The sequence below is a fragment of the Platichthys flesus genome, chromosome 23 (genome assembly GCF_949316205.1).
Source record: "Platichthys flesus chromosome 23, fPlaFle2.1, whole genome shotgun sequence".
NCBI lineage: Eukaryota > Metazoa > Chordata > Actinopteri > Pleuronectiformes > Pleuronectidae > Platichthys > Platichthys flesus.
Window position 1 is genome coordinate 13,706,268 of NC_084967.1, and position 18,169 is coordinate 13,724,436.

The window sequence follows — 18,169 nt, forward strand, 5'->3', positions numbered from 1 at the left end:
CTGTAATCCAGACGAACATGCAGATGATCGGCTTAATGGCCCCATTAAGAGGGCAGGTTGACTGGTGCACCTCTGGCTCCCCTGAGATGTGCTGACAGACACTCGGCAGCTTTCATCGCTCACGTGGAGACGCAGCCGTCCCTCTGATTCACTTTGCTCAGCAGCTGATTGGTGCAGCTTTAATGCTCTTAGTGAAGACAAAAGACAACAAGGTGAGGGGCAGCTGCAACGTGCAACTTCACCACTAGATGTCACTAAATTCTACACACTGAACCTTTAAAGATGACATCCGGGGAAAGTTCAGACCCAACTTCTTCCACAGGTCATGCCTGAATAGGACATGAAGACGTCCCCTTGGACTCTGTGACTTGTTTTCAAAGAAAAATAAATGACTAAACAGTTTGGTAGAGAAATTTATTCTGATATTAGAGTATGAAACCAGTTATGGCTGATTAGTACAATAACTGAACAAACAGTAAAGCTTGCATTTTTTAAACATATACAGAACAATGCAGAATTCCCTTAAGTCTCACTTCTTGCACAGGATTCCTTTGGTATAACAATCTTGACATATGCTTGAATTTGTGTTTGTTGATTTCAGCATCTGAAATAGTGAAGTAATACCAGAATATTCATGTCAGTGCTTACGTTGCATTCTGAATGCTCTTACATTTAAAATACTATGATCAATACAAAAGTAAAAATGAAAAACTTTACATTAGTAAATGCAGCTGCAGGTCACTTTAAAGCAACATGCCTTTTCTCACACTGATGTCGGAAAACATTTGAATTAATGTCAATCACAGATAAAGCAGCATGCGTCTCTTCAGTCATGTCAGAATAAAAGAATGCCCAAAAATCAACATATTCATATTAAATCATGTATGAATATCACAGGCACAGGTTGAAAAATACATTTGGCTGTTTTCACCCCTGTCTGATTGTTTGTGAACAAGATGGCACAAAAAGTATTGGACAGATTTCCACAAAACTTTGAGGAAAGATGTGATATGGGTCAGGGAAGAACCTGATACATTCTGGTCTCAATCTGGTTAAGGGGGCAAATCCAGGAATGATATATTTTCTCACATTCTCTAACATTTAGAGATACTGGGTTTTTGAATTTTCTTTGATTTCTCAGAGAATAATTTATGGATCTGGTTGAAAATATCAGACATCTTTAGGGCTGTACAAATAAACAAACTGGATTTAGTGGCTTTGAATGTGGTTTCATGAGGAGTGTCGCCACTCGATAGTGGTTTGTACTTTACTGAGTTCATGTAGTGTTGAATCTAGTGTGATAAATGTGAAATGGTATAAATTATGCTTCCGTAGTGTTTTACTTAATCTGGTTCGGGTTACCCTGTCATGTCAACGGGTACGAGGGATGAATGACTTCATTTAACAAAGAGCTTGAAATGTTTTCCAACATTTGAAAGAGCTTTAGCTGACGATAACACAAATATAAAAATGTATAAGACTAGTAAGACTGTTACAAATAGTTATGTTATAAGCGCTTAAAAAAAGTAAAAAGTTTCACACTTCAGTAAGGCCTCATTTTTCTTTTTCATCGTGCGTTTTTTCCCCCATTGATTTCCAAACGTGGACCCAGTCTCCGCTGGAGGTTGTCGGTTTGCAGATATGAAGTTATGATGCACACTGTGGCTGCGTGTCGGCGCTCGGGCAGATCTCTCTGGTCCCCGCTGCCACGCTGCTCCTCTTGCCCCGGTGCACAAGTCTGTAGATGGAATCGAACGCGGACACGGTGTATCGTGCAAACAGGCTGGTCCACCTCACCGCCTCCACCATCCACTGCACGCTGCGGCCCATGAAGGCCACAAACACCGTGGTGTAGTGGGCGAGCAGCATCAGGCTCCTGCCCAGCTGGCGGACATGGTTGACGATCAGCTTCACTCTCAGGTCGGGTCCTGTCTTCACCATGTTTCCTTCTTCGATGTCACTGATGCAAAGGAGTCAAATTGTGTGTATATTTAGTTTAAAATCTATAATAAGTATGTTAGAGAACTTGAAAAGCTATAGAGGGAAATTGCAAAGCATGGAGGGGAAGAACTGGAAATAGTATTTATCATTCGAATAATAGGATGGAAGCTTTTAACATGGCCTAAATAACTCTGAATTACGCTTCAACAGGGTAAGTAGCCACCAAGAGAAGAAGAAGCTATCAAATAGAAAGGATATTTAAGAGATACGGTAACGAATGGGCAAGATGAAGGAAAAGAAGAAGAAGAAGGATCGGGAAACACACAGTGGATGGCCCTAATGCACCTTGATGTTGGAGGAAGAGATGGAAGAAGGAGGAGGAAGAAGATGAAGGAGGAGAAGAAAGAGGAGAAAGGAGGAAGCAGGAAGTAGGATGAGGATGTAGGGAGAGGAGGAGAAGAAGACAAGGTTGGAGAGAAGGAGAAGAACAGATAGATGAAGAAGAGAAGAAGAAGGAAAAGGATGAGGAAGTATGAGGAAGAAGAAGAAGAAGGATGAGGAAGAATGAGGAAGAATGAGGAAGAAGAAGACAGATGCTCCCTAAACGCTTCGGGGATTTGCAGACGGTCCCTTACGTTGACAGCGCCGTCCAATCAGCGCAGAGGCAGCTCTGCTTCCGGGATGCGTTTGGTGATGTGGCTCAGCTCTGAAATCCACCGAGGAGAAACAGGACAGAAAGCCCGGACACGTTGACCCGAGAGCCGCTGACACCGGTGAGTCCGAGCCGCGTCCCGCTCATAGCAGTCCGCTCGTGGCGGCCCCGCACCGCTGTCACGCACCAGAACCCCGCAGAGCAGCTTCTGAAGCAGCGGCACTAATCTACGAGTTCTCGGCGTTAGCCCGCTAAGCTAACCGGACTGTGCCGTGGGAGCCGCAGAGTAAACACCGGAGCTTCCCCGGTCAGTGTCCCCGGTTCATCTTCTCCTCCCGGTGCCCGGTAGCGCGTGCAGGCTACGGTAGTTTTTCGTCGTTATTGTCGTTAACCTGAGCTGTTCGGCGACGCTGTGACGCAGCCGCAGTGCTGCCGAGCTCTGCGGGTTCGGAAACACTCGGAGAAGCTCGCTCCGGTCCGGAGGAGAAACAGGGTTAGGGGGTGTCTGACAATGTGTTGCTATGGATGGGATGAAAAAGGAATAATAAGTTACAGATTTAGGTTTATTCGTATTAACACGGAGGAAGACATTTATTTTATTCTAATGAAACAAATCTGTCTGTCTGTCCATCTATCTTTCTACTGTCTTCCTGTCTATCTGTCTGTCTATCTATCCATCTGTCAATCCACCTGTCTACCTGTCTATCTATCTATCTATTCATATAATCAGAATCAGAATCAGAAGTATTTTATTGCCAAGTAGGTTTACACCTACAAGGAATTTGCTCTGGTTATTGGTGCATACAATGAACATAGAAAGATAAAACGCAATAATTACAACATACATAGGAAAAGCAATAAAAAATAGAAAACCAGTAATACACTATTTAGGTACAGATGGAGCTGCAAAAGAACTTCAAAAGATATGAGAACAATTTCTCTGTGAGCTATATTTAACAAGATACAATCAACGTCACTGATTCTCCTCCAAAAGTTGAAACTTCTTTAGTCCAAATCTCTCCCGATTAGGATCAGAGTTGAATAAAGTTATAAATCTAGTTTCATTTTTCCCATAACATAAAAATAACAAACTTATTCAATAGAATTTGAGAAATGGAACAGTTTTTTTTTCTGCGAGACAAATTAATTAAACAGATTCATCATTAATCCCTCCGTCATTGACTGACTAATTAATTGACTAATCGCTTCAGCAGTGGTAATTGGTAATGCCATTAAAAATATATATTTAACTGGTGAAACCTCACCACGAGTTGTTTTGAGTCGCAGTTCTACAGCTTTCAATCGTCACAGGATCTCACTCAGCAGATGTAGATCAGACTTTGTTCTTGTAGTTTCACATATTCACGTCTTCGTTTCTTTTGAGCACTTTAAGGAATTCTGATCCTTGTTGCCTTAAAAATAACGATTGAACGTTCCTTCTTGACTCTGGTCTCAAATCAACTGCCTACAATTTCAACTGTCACCTGGTAAAACTCCCATCTCCAAACGAAAAGACGACATCGACTGATCGGACTTTGGGATTGTTTTTGTCAATAGCCAACTCTCTCACAGTCTCAAATCTGTAAAACTATTCTAAGCGTCCAGTCCATGCCTGCATGTGCAAACAAAGGTGAATAAATTTACCCAGGACTGTTCGTGTACCAACATCCGTTTCACAGGGCGTGCCGTCGGGCATGAGACGACACGTCGAGCTGAGACACGGTGGAAAAGTTCATGTGCACATATCATGTGTTAGACACTTTGCATTATGAAAATAAGACAGGTTCAACATGCATTTATTATAATATAAATAACACTAATTTATGCCTCCATCTAAAATGTTGATGGAGGACAATGGAAAAAGGTTTTTCTATGGTGAACAGGAAAGTGCAGTTGCTGATGCAGCACAGAAATGGTTTCTGATGTTAGTTGCTAAAGCCTCAAAGCTTGTTTTTTCCCCCCCAGGGCCATCTTGATGTTCAGCCGCCTGGCCAATGTCCTCCAGGAGCTCTCCGGAGAGGAGGGCCTGGATGGAGACTCACAGGTGAGAGGGCAACACATGCATTCATAACAAATTATAATGAACAGTATTTTAACTGTCCTCTTCTTTTTAAATGAGTTTGTGTAGAGAATGTATCTGGTAAAATGTGAAAGAGCCTTCTATTCTCTGTTTGGGACACAAAGAGCCGAGGGTAGAAATCTCTGCTCGAAATCTCTCCATGCTTGAATTAAAGATGAGCTCTCGTACTGTGTGTTCAGACATGCAGTGAATCCCACGCAGAAGTTCTGCAAGTCATTTCCCGTGGACATTTGCCAGAACCTTTTTGAGCGAGGAGGCATGTTGATGACTTTCACTTCTTTCTGTATGTAGGGTACGTTGGTGCCTCAGCTCCCCGGCGGTGAGGGGCAGGCTTCGGTAGAATCTGAGGTACCTGAGGAGGCCATGGAGAGGCTGGCTCACCTGGAGCAGCTGGTGGTGCAGCTGAAGGAGCTCATCCGAGACAAAGACACTCATCTTGTCCAGAAGGACACAGAGTTGGCCAACAAAGATGCTCAGCTCAAGGTGAAAAATCCTGTCTGTGTTTGCAATCACCCTTTCTCCAGATAAATGTATGTCTGTTAACCACAGCTGTTTTTTTCCCAATATCCCCAGAATGAAAAGGAAGAGGCCGACACTCGATTCACCAAACTCAAACTGCAGGCCAAAGCTAAGATGGCCTCCCTCAACAAACAGATTACTGATTTGAAAGGATCTGGAGGAGGCACAGTGAGTTTGAGACTGAGGTTTATTACAAAAAGAGATCTTGTACAGAATAAGAAATGCTTTTTTCGTAAATACACTTAAACTGTAAATATCAAGACATCTGTTTCGTCTGCAGCTGAGCCCAGACAGCTCTTTCACCGGAGCTGCAGTTGAGGAAGAGCTCCAAGATTTGAAGAACAAGCTGAGCGAGGCGGAGGCAAACAGCAGGGAGCTCAGGCAACAACTGCAGGCCACCGAGCAGCTTCTGCACGAGAAGGAATCTGCCCACACTGAACAGGTGACAGTTAAAACTGTAATAAATGTCAACAATTAACTGTAAATGTCCATAGAAAAGATCCTTCTGGATGATTTGTTGTTGTTTTTGTTTTCAGTTGCAGAAGATGCAGGCGGTGGTGTGTGAGAAGGATGTGCGATTCCAGGAACAGATTCAGAAGCATGAAGAAGAGCTGATGAGGGTCACACTGCAGTCTCAGAATGACGGAGAGCTTCAGCAGGTACAAGATCAAGATGCTATACAATGACCTGAAGGGCTGAACTGGGTCAAAATGCCCTTTCTCCCTATCAAGTAAACTCTGTTTCACAACCATAATGACATTTATTTCCAGGCCCATACCACATCCTTCAGACATGTTTTGTGGTAATCTGTCGCATAGTTATTGTGTCATCCTGCTAATTGACAGACGACAAACAAACAAACACACAGATGAAAAAATGACAACTTTGAATCCGTCTCTGCTCATATCCCAGTGACAAACTCAAAAATGTTTCAGTTTCCGAAGCAGTGGAAGAGAATATTACCGTCATGCTTCACACATGCTTTCATGTTCTTAACCTGTTTCTCGGTTTTGTTGTTGTTTTGTTTTTCTCAGGCTCTACAGGCAGCCCAGAGGCGCTGTGAAGAGCTCGAGGAAGCTTTCAAATCTCGCACCCAGGTGCTGGAAGTGCTGCAGGAGGAGGTGAACAGTGCAGATCAGCAAAAACAGGTACAGATCCTGTCGGACGAGATGCCATCTGAGCTGCTTCTAATTATTTTCTTCATGTTGACATATCTACAGACGCTTTGTTAGAAAGGAAAACTCCTCCTATCTAATAACAAGCAAACTGTTTAAAGACGACACACCTGAGATGAGGATGGCACTTCTTTTATATGTATTGTTTGGCTGAGCCACACACCGACTCTCATCCTCTCTCTCTGCCTCACCCTCTCTCTCCCTTCTCAGATCTTGACTGCTCAGTTTCGGCAGATGGAGCAGGAGCTGGCGGAGGCCGTGAAGCTGAGGGAGGAGGAGAGGCAGCAGTGGGCCGAACAGACCAGCAGGGCCGATGTAGAGCTCGCAGCCCTTCGATCCAGCCTGGAGGCTCTGGAAATGGAGAGAATGGAGGTGACAAGGCAGCAGAGCGAGCTGTTCTCCCTGCGAGAGGCTGAATGTGTTCGTCAGGAGGCTCTTGAGATGGAGAATATGGAAGTTGCCCGACTGGAGAGAGAACTGGCTCTGATGAAAGAGGCTGAGCTCGCAGCCGTCCAAGCGAGCCATGATGCTTCCGAGAGAGACCGGGCAGAAATAACTCGCCTTGAAAGTGAACTTGCATCAATGAGAGAGAGGGCAGTTTGCGTCAGCGAGGAAACCGAAGAGAGGGAGAAGTCAGAAATAGACAAATTAGAAAGAGAGCTGGCTTCTCTTAAAGAGGAGCAGGAAGATGCTAAGAAGAAGGGGGAGGTCTTGGTTGAAGTTTGGAGACATTTACGGGCTCTGGCTCCAGATGACGTTCAAACCTCGGAGGAAAACGCTGTCCCTGCTGACCTTCCTCTTCTCCTGGACACCGTGCAGTCGATTAACAACCAACTGACGAGGCTGAAAGAGAGAGAGAGTGAGAGTGAGGAGCAGCGTGCAGAGCTCACCCACACCATGGAAACCCTTCAGGGTAATAGCACATGCATCTAGTTGTGTGTGGGATTGAATGATTAATGAAAGATATGAAGCTTTTCATCAAGGTGATGATGTTTTAAAATGTTGATCTGATTTTCAGAACAACTCGACAGAAAAACCACAGAACAGGAGGAGGCCACGGCCAAGATACAGCAGCTGGAGCAGCAAATCATTACAGTGGGTATTACAGCTCCATTTACACCTGGTGTAAACATGTAATCTGTGACTGCATACCTTGTCTGTGTGTCCTGCTTTTTCTGTTGTTTGCTTTCAAATGTTTGTTTGCTTTCAAATGTTCTCAATAAGTAAACTTAGAAGAGCATTCAGAGAGCACTCAAGTGTATATGATTAAATAGGTGTTGAAGTGGAAGATGTGGGACTAGAAGCACAGTAGTAGCTGGTAGGGGGATATGATGTAAAAGTAGTCTATAACAGTTGTGGGCTGTATACTGTTCACACTCTGCTCTGGAGCCTGATATGCTGCTGAGATAGATTTCAATTTAAGTGTTTCAATGTCTCACACTGGATTTGTCATCTGTAAATCATAACTTCCAGTCTGTCCTAGTTTGAAAAGATGGTCACAGTTTTGTTTCTTTCTTCCAGTTCTCTGAACGAGGTGATGTGACTGAACCGTCGGCACAGGATTCATCTGAAGCTGAAAAGGGTAAAAAATCTATGATTCGATTCGAAACTTCCCAATGACCTCTTATGAGATAACAAATTTATGTGGACTCAAACTGCACTGGTTGACGAAGGCATATAACCACTGGGTGATAATTGTAGTTTTCTATTTACTCTCAAACCCTCATGTTTTTACTCCACAGCACAAATACTGGAACTGGAGCAGCAGCTGTTAGAAAAAGACAATGAGCTGGTTGCCCTGCGAGAATCTCTCAGACTGGCTGAAGACCACAGTTCCAGTCAGGTTATATCAAGTGAGTTGTACCATCAGACTCCAGATCAGGATCAGGACGCCAGTTTAGCCGCCTGTGACAACTCTGCAGCTCCTCCTGACCCAATGGAGGTTACACAAGATGAAGAAACCACCTTAGTTGCTGAGGACACCTCCATCCTCTCCATGTCTGCTGATACTGAGAGCAGCCCAGAGCTTATCGGACACCAGTCTGAGTCCCCAGAAGAATCCAAAGGGACTTCCTCTGACGAGATGGTCGCCAGTAGTGATTCAGAGGTGGCCCACAGCAGCTGGACCCTCCTGGAAGCTATGAATCAAGATGGAGTCCAGGAGTGGCCTTCTCTCATGCAGGACTTTGGCCAAATGCAGCTGCAGTCATGGGAGGCGACGAGCATGGAGCAGGAAACCTCCACGGTTCAAGTCGAATCCTCCTCTGTCATCATCCAAGAGACAGTGAAGGTTCATGTAACTCAGCAGAGTTCTTCCCCCTCAGATGCTAACGTGCCCTCTGGCCAGGTGTTTGCTCAGGCCTTAGCCGAGGAGCTCCAGAAGAGGTACAGTGAACTTCAGGCTGAGCTGCAGCGGCTCAGAGAGGACGCTGCAGAGTCACACGAGAAAATCAGGAATCTGGAAGAAGAAGCACAGTCTCTTATTGCCGCAAAGGAAGAGGCAGAGTCTCGGGTCAATAACTTTGTAGAGGATTTTAAGACAACCAGACTGGAGCTGGATGAGGTTTCCCTGCAAAGTAGCTCAATGGTGGAAAAGCACAGCATTGAAATGCAGCTTCTAGAGGAACAGATCGCCATTTTGAATGTTGAAAGCAAAGCCAAGGAGGAGAAGATCCAGAGCCTGCAGAGCGAGTTGGAAACAACCCACAGTGCTCTGTCAGAGCAGGACAGTCAGGTGAGGATGCTGAGCGCTCAGCTGGAAGACACCGAACTGCTCTCCTCTCAGCTAGAAAAGAGGCTGCACGATATGGAAAACAGCGTGTTGGAATGCTCCCAGACATCAGACCTCAACAATGAGTCTCTGTCAATGAAGGACTCAGAGATCAGTGACCTGCAGCTTCGTCTCAGTCAGAAAGAGCAAGAGATGTCAGAGCTCAATGACAGTATGTCCACTAAACTGCTTCGAGTAGAAGAAGAGAAGTTCCAGATCGACAGTGAAGTCAGTAAAATGAAAGAGCAGATCGTGGAGCTTGAGAAAGTGAGAGATGAGAAACAGCAGTTGAGTCCTGAAGACGCGACCACTCATGTTGATGATGAGCTCGGTAGTTTGCGAAGGCAGAAAGGAGAGATGGAAACCCAACTAACAAACACAAAGAAGAAGCTGCAGGCTGCACTTGTGCAACGTAAGGAGCTCATGAGGAAGGTAGCTGACTTTGAGAAGGCAGCAAAATCAAGGAAAGAGCAAGATGAGTTAGCGAAGGGAGAAAATCCTGCAAATGATCCAGAAGTAGAAAAAACAAGAGAACAAGATATTAAAGAAATGGAGACTAAACTCCAGGAGCTCGAGGAAGCTTTAAAGTCTAAAGAGGAGACAGTTGAAAGTCTCAAGCAGAAAATTAGCCAACAAGATCAAGTCATTGCTGAGACGCTCACCCTGAACAGAACACTAAGCCAAGAAGCTGAAAACACTCAGCAGGCATCAGACATTTCTTCTGAAACGGTTAAGTTACAATCCCAAGTGGCCTTTATGAAAACAGAGTGTGAAACGCTTCAAAAGAAGGTTCTCGATGCTCAGGAATCTCGCAAAGAAACCATCCGCAAAGCGAAAGAGAAAGACCGACACCACCGCGAACAACTGAAGCAGCAGAAAGAAGAATACAACGAGCTGATGGAACGTTTTGACGCACAGAGTGGAGACAGAGAAACCCTTATGACTGAACTGAGAGAACTAGAAGAAAGAGTGAGCACAGAGAGAGGGAACCTGCCTCAGCAAGCAACCAAACAACGTGCTGAGAAGCAAGCAGCCGGCGATTGGGTCCAGGAGGACTGGGTGGACTTTGCCGCATCAGAGTCCGAATCATTACAACTACAAACCAGTGATCCAGCTCAGCCTCCTGCAGGGCCGTCTGACGTCCACACACAAATAGAGGAATCTATGAAAGCTCTCAGAGACGAGATCCGACAGGTGCGCATCGCTAACTCAGACCTGGAGAAGCAGCTGCAGGAAACTCAGGCCGGTCTGTCACTGAAAGAGGCTGAATTGCAGGATTTGGGTGTAGAGCTGCAAGCGCTGAGAGAAAAGGAAAAACAGATTGACGCGCTCTCAGAGGAAATTGGTGATCTTAGAGAAAAGTATTGTCAAGCTGAGTCTTATGCAGAAACCCTAAAAGCAGAGATGGAAGCTACGACTAAAGAAGCTTCTGCAGATTCCACGGCCTCCATCGCAAATCTTCAGGCTGAATTGGAAGACTTCAAGCAGTTCATCGAAAACAAGAACCACGAGATAATGGACCTGAGTCAGCAGCTAAGTGAGCAGAACGTTCTCATTCACTCAATGCAAGATACAGTGTCTCAGAAGGATCAACTTATCGATTCTTTACAGACAGAATTAAAGTTTGAGCAGGAGAAAACCCAGAGGTTAGAGGTCGAGGTTCCACTGAAGCAGGAGGAAGAAAAAGGCAGCGAGGCAAAGATTCAGCAGCTCCAGCGAAAACTTCAGGCTGCTCTGATCTCTCGCAAAGAGACCCTGAAAGACAATAAAACCAAGAAGGAGCAGCTAGAGTCGACAGAGAAGCTCATGGCAGAGCTGCAGCAGAAACTGGAGTCGGCAGAAGATGAGCTGGAGAAGCTGAGAGCAGAAAGGCTAAGGCTGATCGAGGAGGTCGATCGTATGTTACTTGAGAACCAAAGCCTTGGATCGTCCTGCGAGAGCCTCAAACTGGCCATGGAAGGCATAGTGAATGAGAAAGACACTTGTAAGAGAGAAGTAGAGTTGGCGCAAGAAGAGGCCGCCAGGGTGAGCAGACAATGGGAGGAGAAGGTTCAAGGCATGAAGGACGAGTACGAGAGTTTGCTCAAGTCTTATGAAAACGTGAGCGACGAGGCGGAGCGAGTGAGGCGCGTCCTGGAAGCTGCCAGACAGGAGAGACAAGAGCTAGCTGCCAGAGTGAGGACAAATGAGGGGAAAAGGCAAGAGGCTGAGCGGCAGGCGGAGGAGGCGCAGAAAGAGGTTGATTCGGTGAAAGACAAAATGAGGAAATTTGCCAAAACAAAGCAGCACAAGATTATGGAGTTAGAGGAGGAGAATGAAAAACTTAGAGAGATGCAGGAGAAGCCTGTAAAAAAACGAGTTGACCACACTCACAAAGCTGAGGTTGAAAGACTTGAAGAAGAGATGGAGGCTCTGAAAGTCGAGCTGGAAGCCGCAGCTGCAGAGAAACACTCTTTAGTGCAGCAGGTGGAAGAACTGAGAGAGCAGCTTTGCCAAATAAGAGAGAAAGAGGATAGTGAAATCCAAGTGGCTCCACTCAGCTCTGCTGCAGTTGTAGAAGAGGTTGTCATTGAACAGAAGTCAGACACAATCATGACCAAAGCCGAGCCTGATGAGACTCAGTATGAAAACAAAGAAATACTAGAGGAGACTCTAGATGAACAAATAGTTGCAGCGGCTGCACCAGAAACACATTTGCAGCCCCCAGAGGAGAATGAAAAGACAGAAAGTGTTCAAGCTTTGTTTGAGGCTAAAATGAAGGAGATGGAGGCAGCTGTTAACACAGAGAGAGGTCTGTGGCAAGAAAGGGAGGCTGAACTCAAAGCTGAACTGGCCTCTCTTGAGCAACAGCTCCAGGAAAGTCAAGAGGAGCTGAGTCTGATGGCTTCTCTAGAAAAAAATCTACAAGAAAGTAAAGATAGAGAAAAGAGTCTGATTGACGAGGGTTCCCAGAGAGAAATTCAATTCAAAGAACTCCTCAGAAGCCTCGAAACAGACAAAGATAACCTGGAGGAGCGTCTGATGAACCAGCTGGCCCAGCTCAATGGGAGTATTGCTGGTTACCAGCAAGAGACGGCCGACAACCGGGAGCACCTGAATGAACTTCAGCGGGACGTGGAGACGTTGGAGAGGGAGCGAGCTGAACTCGAAGCCGAGGCTCAGAGCGAGAGGGACCGGGCGTCACGACTGGAAGAGGACATGAGGCAGGCCCAGAGAGAGAGAGACGAGGCGGAGGCAGAGTCTGGTAAGCAGAGGGAGCTGGAGCAACAGCTGAGGTCTGCACAGAGGGTCAGAGAAGGCAGCCAGAGCCGTGCCCGTCAGCTGGAGGAACTGCTGAGGGAGAAGCAGCGGGAGGTGCGGCAGCTTCAGAACGACAGCATCCACTACCAGGAGAGGATCAGTGAACTGGAACGGGAGGCGAAGGCGCTGCAGCACAGCCACGTCGAGCTCCACAACAAACTGGAACAGTCCCAGCTGGAGACTTCCACAACACGAGAGAGCCTGAAGAGGGCCGAGGAGGAGTTGGTTAGCTGTAAATCTCAATTGGATGATGTCCAGAAACAGTTGAGCGAGGCCTTAGCTGAGAAAACAACTTTAGAGCAGAGCGCCCAGCAGAAAGAGGCCTTGTTAAAGGCTGAGGCGGAGCAAACACTGGACTCTGTGAGGCTCAGGCTGGGAGCTGAACTGAAGGAGACTGAGCTGAGGCTGGAGGAGGCCTACAGAGACCAGGAAAAGGAAGAGGAGGCAGCTCAGGAGGCCAGAGGGATGGCTAAGGGAGCGGAGAGACGAGCCCAAGAGATGCAAGCCCGTCTAGACGAGTCTCTGGCCAGGTTAGCCGCCTTCTCACGCTGCATGTCCTCACTGCAAGATGACCGGGACAGAGTTTTGGATGAGGCCCGGCAGTGGGAGACTCGCTTTAATGGTGTACTGCAGGGTAAGGAGGCTGAAGTCCGGGAGGCTGAAACACAAGCAAAGAACCTGGCAGAGCAGCTTCAGAAAGAAACTGGACTGAAAGAGGAACTTCAGCTTTCTGTGGACAGGTAAAAGCTTCTCTCCGTATTTGTCCTATTTCCCTGTTTCATTCGATTCATTATACTCAGCCTTTTAGCCCAAAATTCCGATTACACTACTCAATTGTTGTTGTCTTTTTCAGACTACAGAAAGCAGACAAAGACTGGCAGCTCCGACTGGAAGAGGAGGAAAAGAAAGTCGCAGAGAGTAAAGCTGTCATCGAGGAAGAAAAGAGCAGGCTGCAGCAAACAACAGTAGAGTTGACGTCTGCACAACATGAAGTCCGTGCTTTGACAGAAGAGCTGGAGGGTGTTCGTCACCGAGTCCAGGCTCTGGACGAGGCGGTCGGCCGGCTGCAGGGCGAAGTCGACAAGGCCAGGACTGAGCTGAGGGAGAGGGAGGGAGAAGAGAGGCGGCTGTGTCTGAACGTGGAGCAACTGCAGACAGACCTGAGGTCGTCGAAGGCCCTCACAGAGAGTCTGCAGACTGAGTTACATGAGAAGGAAAGAAGAGAAGTGGAAATGCTGGGGGAGAAGGAACAAGCTGTTGCTCAGGTTCTAAAATTGATTAATTTATAAGAGAGCAAAGCACCTATCATATATTATTTAGACATTTCTCACCATCTCCTGTGTTTTTATTTCCCAGGCTGCTGAGGAGGCTAGAAAGGAGGCGGAGAACCGGGCACACGAAGCTGAGAAGGAGCTGGAGCAGAGGAGAGAAGAAGTTCGGGATCTGGAAGAAAAACTGCGAAACGTTGAGGAAGAGAGCAACAACAGAAAAACCCGGCTGGACTCGTTCATGAAGGCAATGGGCTCCTTACAGGATGACAGAGACAGAGTCCTCAACATGTACAAACAGCTGGAGGAGAAACACCTGCAGGTAGTGTACAAAATACAGATATTTATAACTTGCATAGTTTTTCTAGTGGCTGATTATAATATTTGTATTGTTTCCCAGGTCATGTTGGAGAAGGATGCTCTGATCCAGGAAGCAGCGGCGGAGAACAACAGCCTGAAGGAGGAGCTGCGCTCTCTGCTGGTCCAGAGAGACGACCTGTACGCTGAAAAGGGCAAACTGGCGGCTCAGCTTGACGGCTACAGAGAGGAACTTAACCAAGTCCTGGGCATGAAGGACTCCCAACACAAACAGCTTCTGGCAGCGCAGAGAGAGCGGATCACCTCTCTGGAAAGTCAGTTAAAGAGCGTGAGCAGCGCCAGAGAGGCAGAGGTGGAGGCAGTGAGGGTGGAGAGGCAGACTCTCAGTCAGGCTGCTGACAGTGGGACAGTGGCTCAGGTGATAGATGCTCCTGGTGCAGAGGTGGAGAAGCTGAGAGAGCAGCTGCAGGCGGCGAGAGAACAAGTGGAGGCCTTAGAGGAGAGACGATCAAAGGAGAGCCAGGAGCAGAACAGCAACAGTAAGGAGCTGGCGGAGCTGCGATGGGAGGGAGGCGTGATGAGGACCGAGTCGGAGAACGCCCAGGAGAGGGTGGCCGAGCTCGCCCGAGACCTGATGACCATCGAGCAGAAGCTGTTGGAAGAGAAAGAAGTGACGACGCTGCTGAGAGCGGAGAACCAGTCGTTTGCTAAAGCCATGGCCTCCCTCCAGGACAGCAGGGACCAGGCAATAAACAAAGCCCAGGAACTGAACCTGAAGCTGGAGGAGGTGAGCCAGGCCGGTGGCCCTGCGGTACCCAGCAGCCCCGGAAGCTCCACTGGAGAAGTGTGGGGCCTGAAGAACGCACTGCAAGCCCTTCAAAACGACAGGGAGAGATTGGTGAGTGACATGTGGGACAATAATCAGCAAGAAAAACTGTAAATATAAACATGTTTAAACTAGTTTATATGAATTGTTTCAAAGACTTTTATTTCAACAACATTTTTTTTGGTCTTTCCCTCTGTTCGTGTGCAGCTGGAGCAGCTTCAAGCTCAAACGTCTGAGATGAAGAAGCAGAAGTTGGAGCTGGCGCGGCTGGGAGCAGGGGAGCTCATTAAAATCAGCCAGGAGCTGTTTGAGGAGAAGACGAAGAATGAAGACACGCTGGGCGTCCTCACGCAGCTGGAGAACATGGTGGAGACGGGCAAACAGGAAATAGAGACTCTCAGGTGAGACACACTTCAGACACTTTTTGTCTTTTTCAACTATAGACTGCAAATTACCATGGAGCCACTAAAGTGATGCTAAAGTATCTGCAATAATTCAGCTAAATTTCTGTGCAACCGGAGGAAGTGGGCACATGTCATCCATTTTTATTTACAGGCAGATATTGAGAATCTTGTTTTTTGTTATTTTAGGCTGGAGCGGATTGATTGGATGGCTCAAGCCGAGCAGCTGAAACACCAGACCCTCGCCACGCTGTCGGAGAGGGACCACCAGCTGAGACAGCTCACCGCCATGCTGGAGGAAGCTCGCACTCACAGGCCCAAGCTCCAGCAGGAACACTATCAGAGAGAGGTAGGGGCAGGAACATGTGCTGGTACTTGTGGTTGTTCTTGAGTCAATGTGAAATAATCCCAACATCAACAACTCTCCACAGGGCTCCGAGAAAGCAGACAGTCCTCCTGGAGCCCCGCAGGAGCGAAGCAGCCAGCTGGACATCCACACCTACATGGCTGAGGTCAAAGAGCTACAGCGGAGGTAGAGTACAAGAGAGATTTACTACATCCATACTTCTATGTTTTCGTTTAAAAACGTTTTGAAACAGTGTTGTTGTAGCAGCTCTAAAACTCTGGAGCTCTAAAACTCTGGAGTAGTGTGGATGTAGTCTTACTTTGACCTTCTCTACATCAGGCTGGATGAGGAGACGCAGCAGAGGATGGCGGCTGAAGAGCAGCTCATGGCCGCACAGGATGGACTCAAACGGTACCAATTTATTTCATCTCGGGATTTTAGTTCTGCTCCTTCTTTACTTTCACTTTTTTGGGTTCAGGCTAGCTTCCCTCATCAAAGCTGTTTCCAGGCATGACATCACAACATCTAGTGTGGAGATACTAATGTTACAAAGTGTGTATTGTATAAACACTTAAGATAATATTTGGGGAAACAAACAGTGATGTCAGACACTTTCTCTTTAGTTTTCCTGCATCTATAATTCACCTGCTCCCATTTCCGCGCTGGTAAATCCGTTTAATCACCAAAAAGTGACGGCAAACATCTGTTTTTTATTACTTTTATCATTCTCAGCCCGGCCCAATGGCACTCGGACCTGGAGGGGGATCACTCAGAGACGTCTGTTTTCATCGAGCCGCCGGAGGGAGCTGTCAAACGGGTACGTTTCCACTAATGGCCCCGACTAGCCAATTTGTCCTCTTAATAACTGTTATTATTGTTATGAGCCCCACGCGTCCCGTAACCTTGTGTCTCGTCCCCGGCAGAGTCGGAGAGGTGGACCGGGCTGGAAGCGGATGCTGCGAGTGGCCTTCTGCGCTCGCCAGCGCACGCCCCTGCTGATCAGCCTCTATCTGCTCACCGTGCACGTCCTGCTGCTGATGTGTTTGGGCGGATTCCTCTGAAACCAGCTGGCAAATCTGACCGACAACACACAGACGGAGAGGAAGGGAAAGAAAAGGGAACTTACCCGATGCTATCGATATGTTTTATATTGTTACATGTAATAAATTAAAGGGTGCAAGGCTCTTCTACACACACACACACACACACTGCACTTTACAGGAATTTAACGTTTAGCCAAAGTATATAGATTAATGGTTTTTAACCATTTTGAATATTTAATGACTTTGGTTTATGACAGGGTTTCCAAGCAGAGAGGACATAAGGGACAAAGCTTGATTTCCTCCTTTACTTTAATCTGCGGTTTCGAGGGTAAAAAATTATGATTATCAAGTGTTTTGGCAGATGGTTTCCTCATGTGCCTTCAGATGGGGAGAGAAACAAAAAGGGTCAAACTGTATGTGTAAGCAAAAGTTGGATATTTTGGGAAATGTCCAGAATTAGAAAGTTGGGTACCTCAGTATGTCTATTCAGAAAGGTTCAGTACTTTCAGAGATTAAACCGTCTTCTGTCCTCCGTCATATTTTTCAGACATTTATTAGTTGTTAGAGACATTTACCCTCTAATCTCAGATGGTTTAATTTAAGAATAGTTTGAAAGTAACACAACGAATATCAGAGAATATTCAAGGAACCAAAAACGTTTGTCATTCATCATCTCACAACGCCTCAGATTTTTTAATATTTGGGGGGGAATGACCTCAAAGAGCCTCTGGACCCAACCACCTGTATAAGAAGTATTTAAAAACTAGATCCACCTTTATCCGATACTAATGAGTCAGTATCAAAATACCAATGTCAGTTTGATTTTATTGATTTGTCTGGAAATACTTCAGTAGAATTTAAAATTTGATATTGATTTTTTCGGAACGGCTTGAGGTTCAGGACATGTTGTTCTGTCTCTTCTTCTTCCTCATCTCATTCATGCACAAAATAACGAAGCACGGTGCAATTTCTGTTCTGACACATTCCACTTGTGTGTGTACTTCTTTTACTTTCCTCGACTAACCACGTATGTACACACATATGATCTCTGTCAGGTGGACATGGGTTTCCCTCCTCTCATATTAAGATCCTCCCCTGTCCTTGCTTCTGTTGCACAGATGTAGATTTTGCAGTTTGCTGTCTAGTTTTAATGGCAGATGAAGTTGCCTTTAAGTGCAATGTAACCACAGTGTGGAATCATTCCAGAGGAAGAAGACTGCTGTTTTATTATCCATCCTCATATCCACTACTCTGACCTAGCATAATATTTATTGATCATTAGTTCAAAATGTAAAACCGTCCTTTCTATATCCTCACTGATATCTCCCATCACGTTCTGTTAAATCACTGGGTCTCTGTTAAACGACTACTCTGTACTCACCTACTTCCTGAATTAACCTTCTTCACATCTGCTGTAAATAACTGTTTAAAAAGGGCTGTATAGAAAAATCCAATGTAATTAAAGTGTTGGTGGTTTAGATCAGGGACTGATCGTGTCAGGAATGAATCATTTCCTCATTTATTTGTTTA

At 46.2% G+C, this 18,169-nt stretch overlaps 1 protein-coding gene and 1 long non-coding RNA gene across 2 annotated transcripts; one reads left to right on the forward strand and one right to left on the reverse strand.

Moving 5' to 3' along the window:
• Window positions 1–400: 400 nt before the first annotated feature.
• On the reverse strand, window positions 401–4,202 carry LOC133949011 (uncharacterized). Its single transcript, XR_009920113.1, has 3 exons — window positions 3,859–4,202; window positions 2,577–3,112; window positions 401–1,960 (listed from the first exon to the last, which is right to left on the reverse strand). It is a non-coding gene; the product is annotated as an uncharacterized LOC133949011 (long non-coding RNA).
• On the forward strand, window positions 2,630–18,126 carry golgb1 (golgin B1). Its single transcript, XM_062383099.1, has 20 exons — window positions 2,630–2,714; window positions 4,559–4,637; window positions 4,965–5,156; window positions 5,247–5,360; window positions 5,473–5,634; window positions 5,729–5,851; window positions 6,227–6,340; window positions 6,578–7,280; window positions 7,386–7,462; window positions 7,889–7,949; window positions 8,110–13,177; window positions 13,291–13,702; window positions 13,794–14,027; window positions 14,106–14,921; window positions 15,057–15,250; window positions 15,440–15,599; window positions 15,682–15,782; window positions 15,936–16,007; window positions 16,329–16,413; window positions 16,520–18,126. The coding sequence occupies exons 2-20, from the start codon at window positions 4,569–4,571 to the stop codon at window positions 16,655–16,657; spliced, it is 8,895 nt and encodes a 2,964-aa protein (XP_062239083.1). The 5' UTR covers window positions 2,630–2,714; window positions 4,559–4,568; the 3' UTR covers window positions 16,658–18,126.
• Window positions 18,127–18,169: the final 43 nt, after the last annotated feature.

Bases quoted from the DNA above. Each gene is read 5' to 3' on its own strand.
- golgb1 (XM_062383099.1), top strand. From the start codon at position 4,569: ATGTTCAGCCGCCTGGCCAATGTCCTCCAGGAGCTCTCCGGAGAGGAG. The intron at 5,635-5,728 runs GTGACAGTTAAA...TTTTGTTTTCAG, and splicing joins AATCTGCCCACACTGAACAG to TTGCAGAAGATGCAGGCGGT. The intron at 14,922-15,056 runs GTGAGTGACATG...GTTCGTGTGCAG, and splicing joins AAAACGACAGGGAGAGATTG to CTGGAGCAGCTTCAAGCTCA.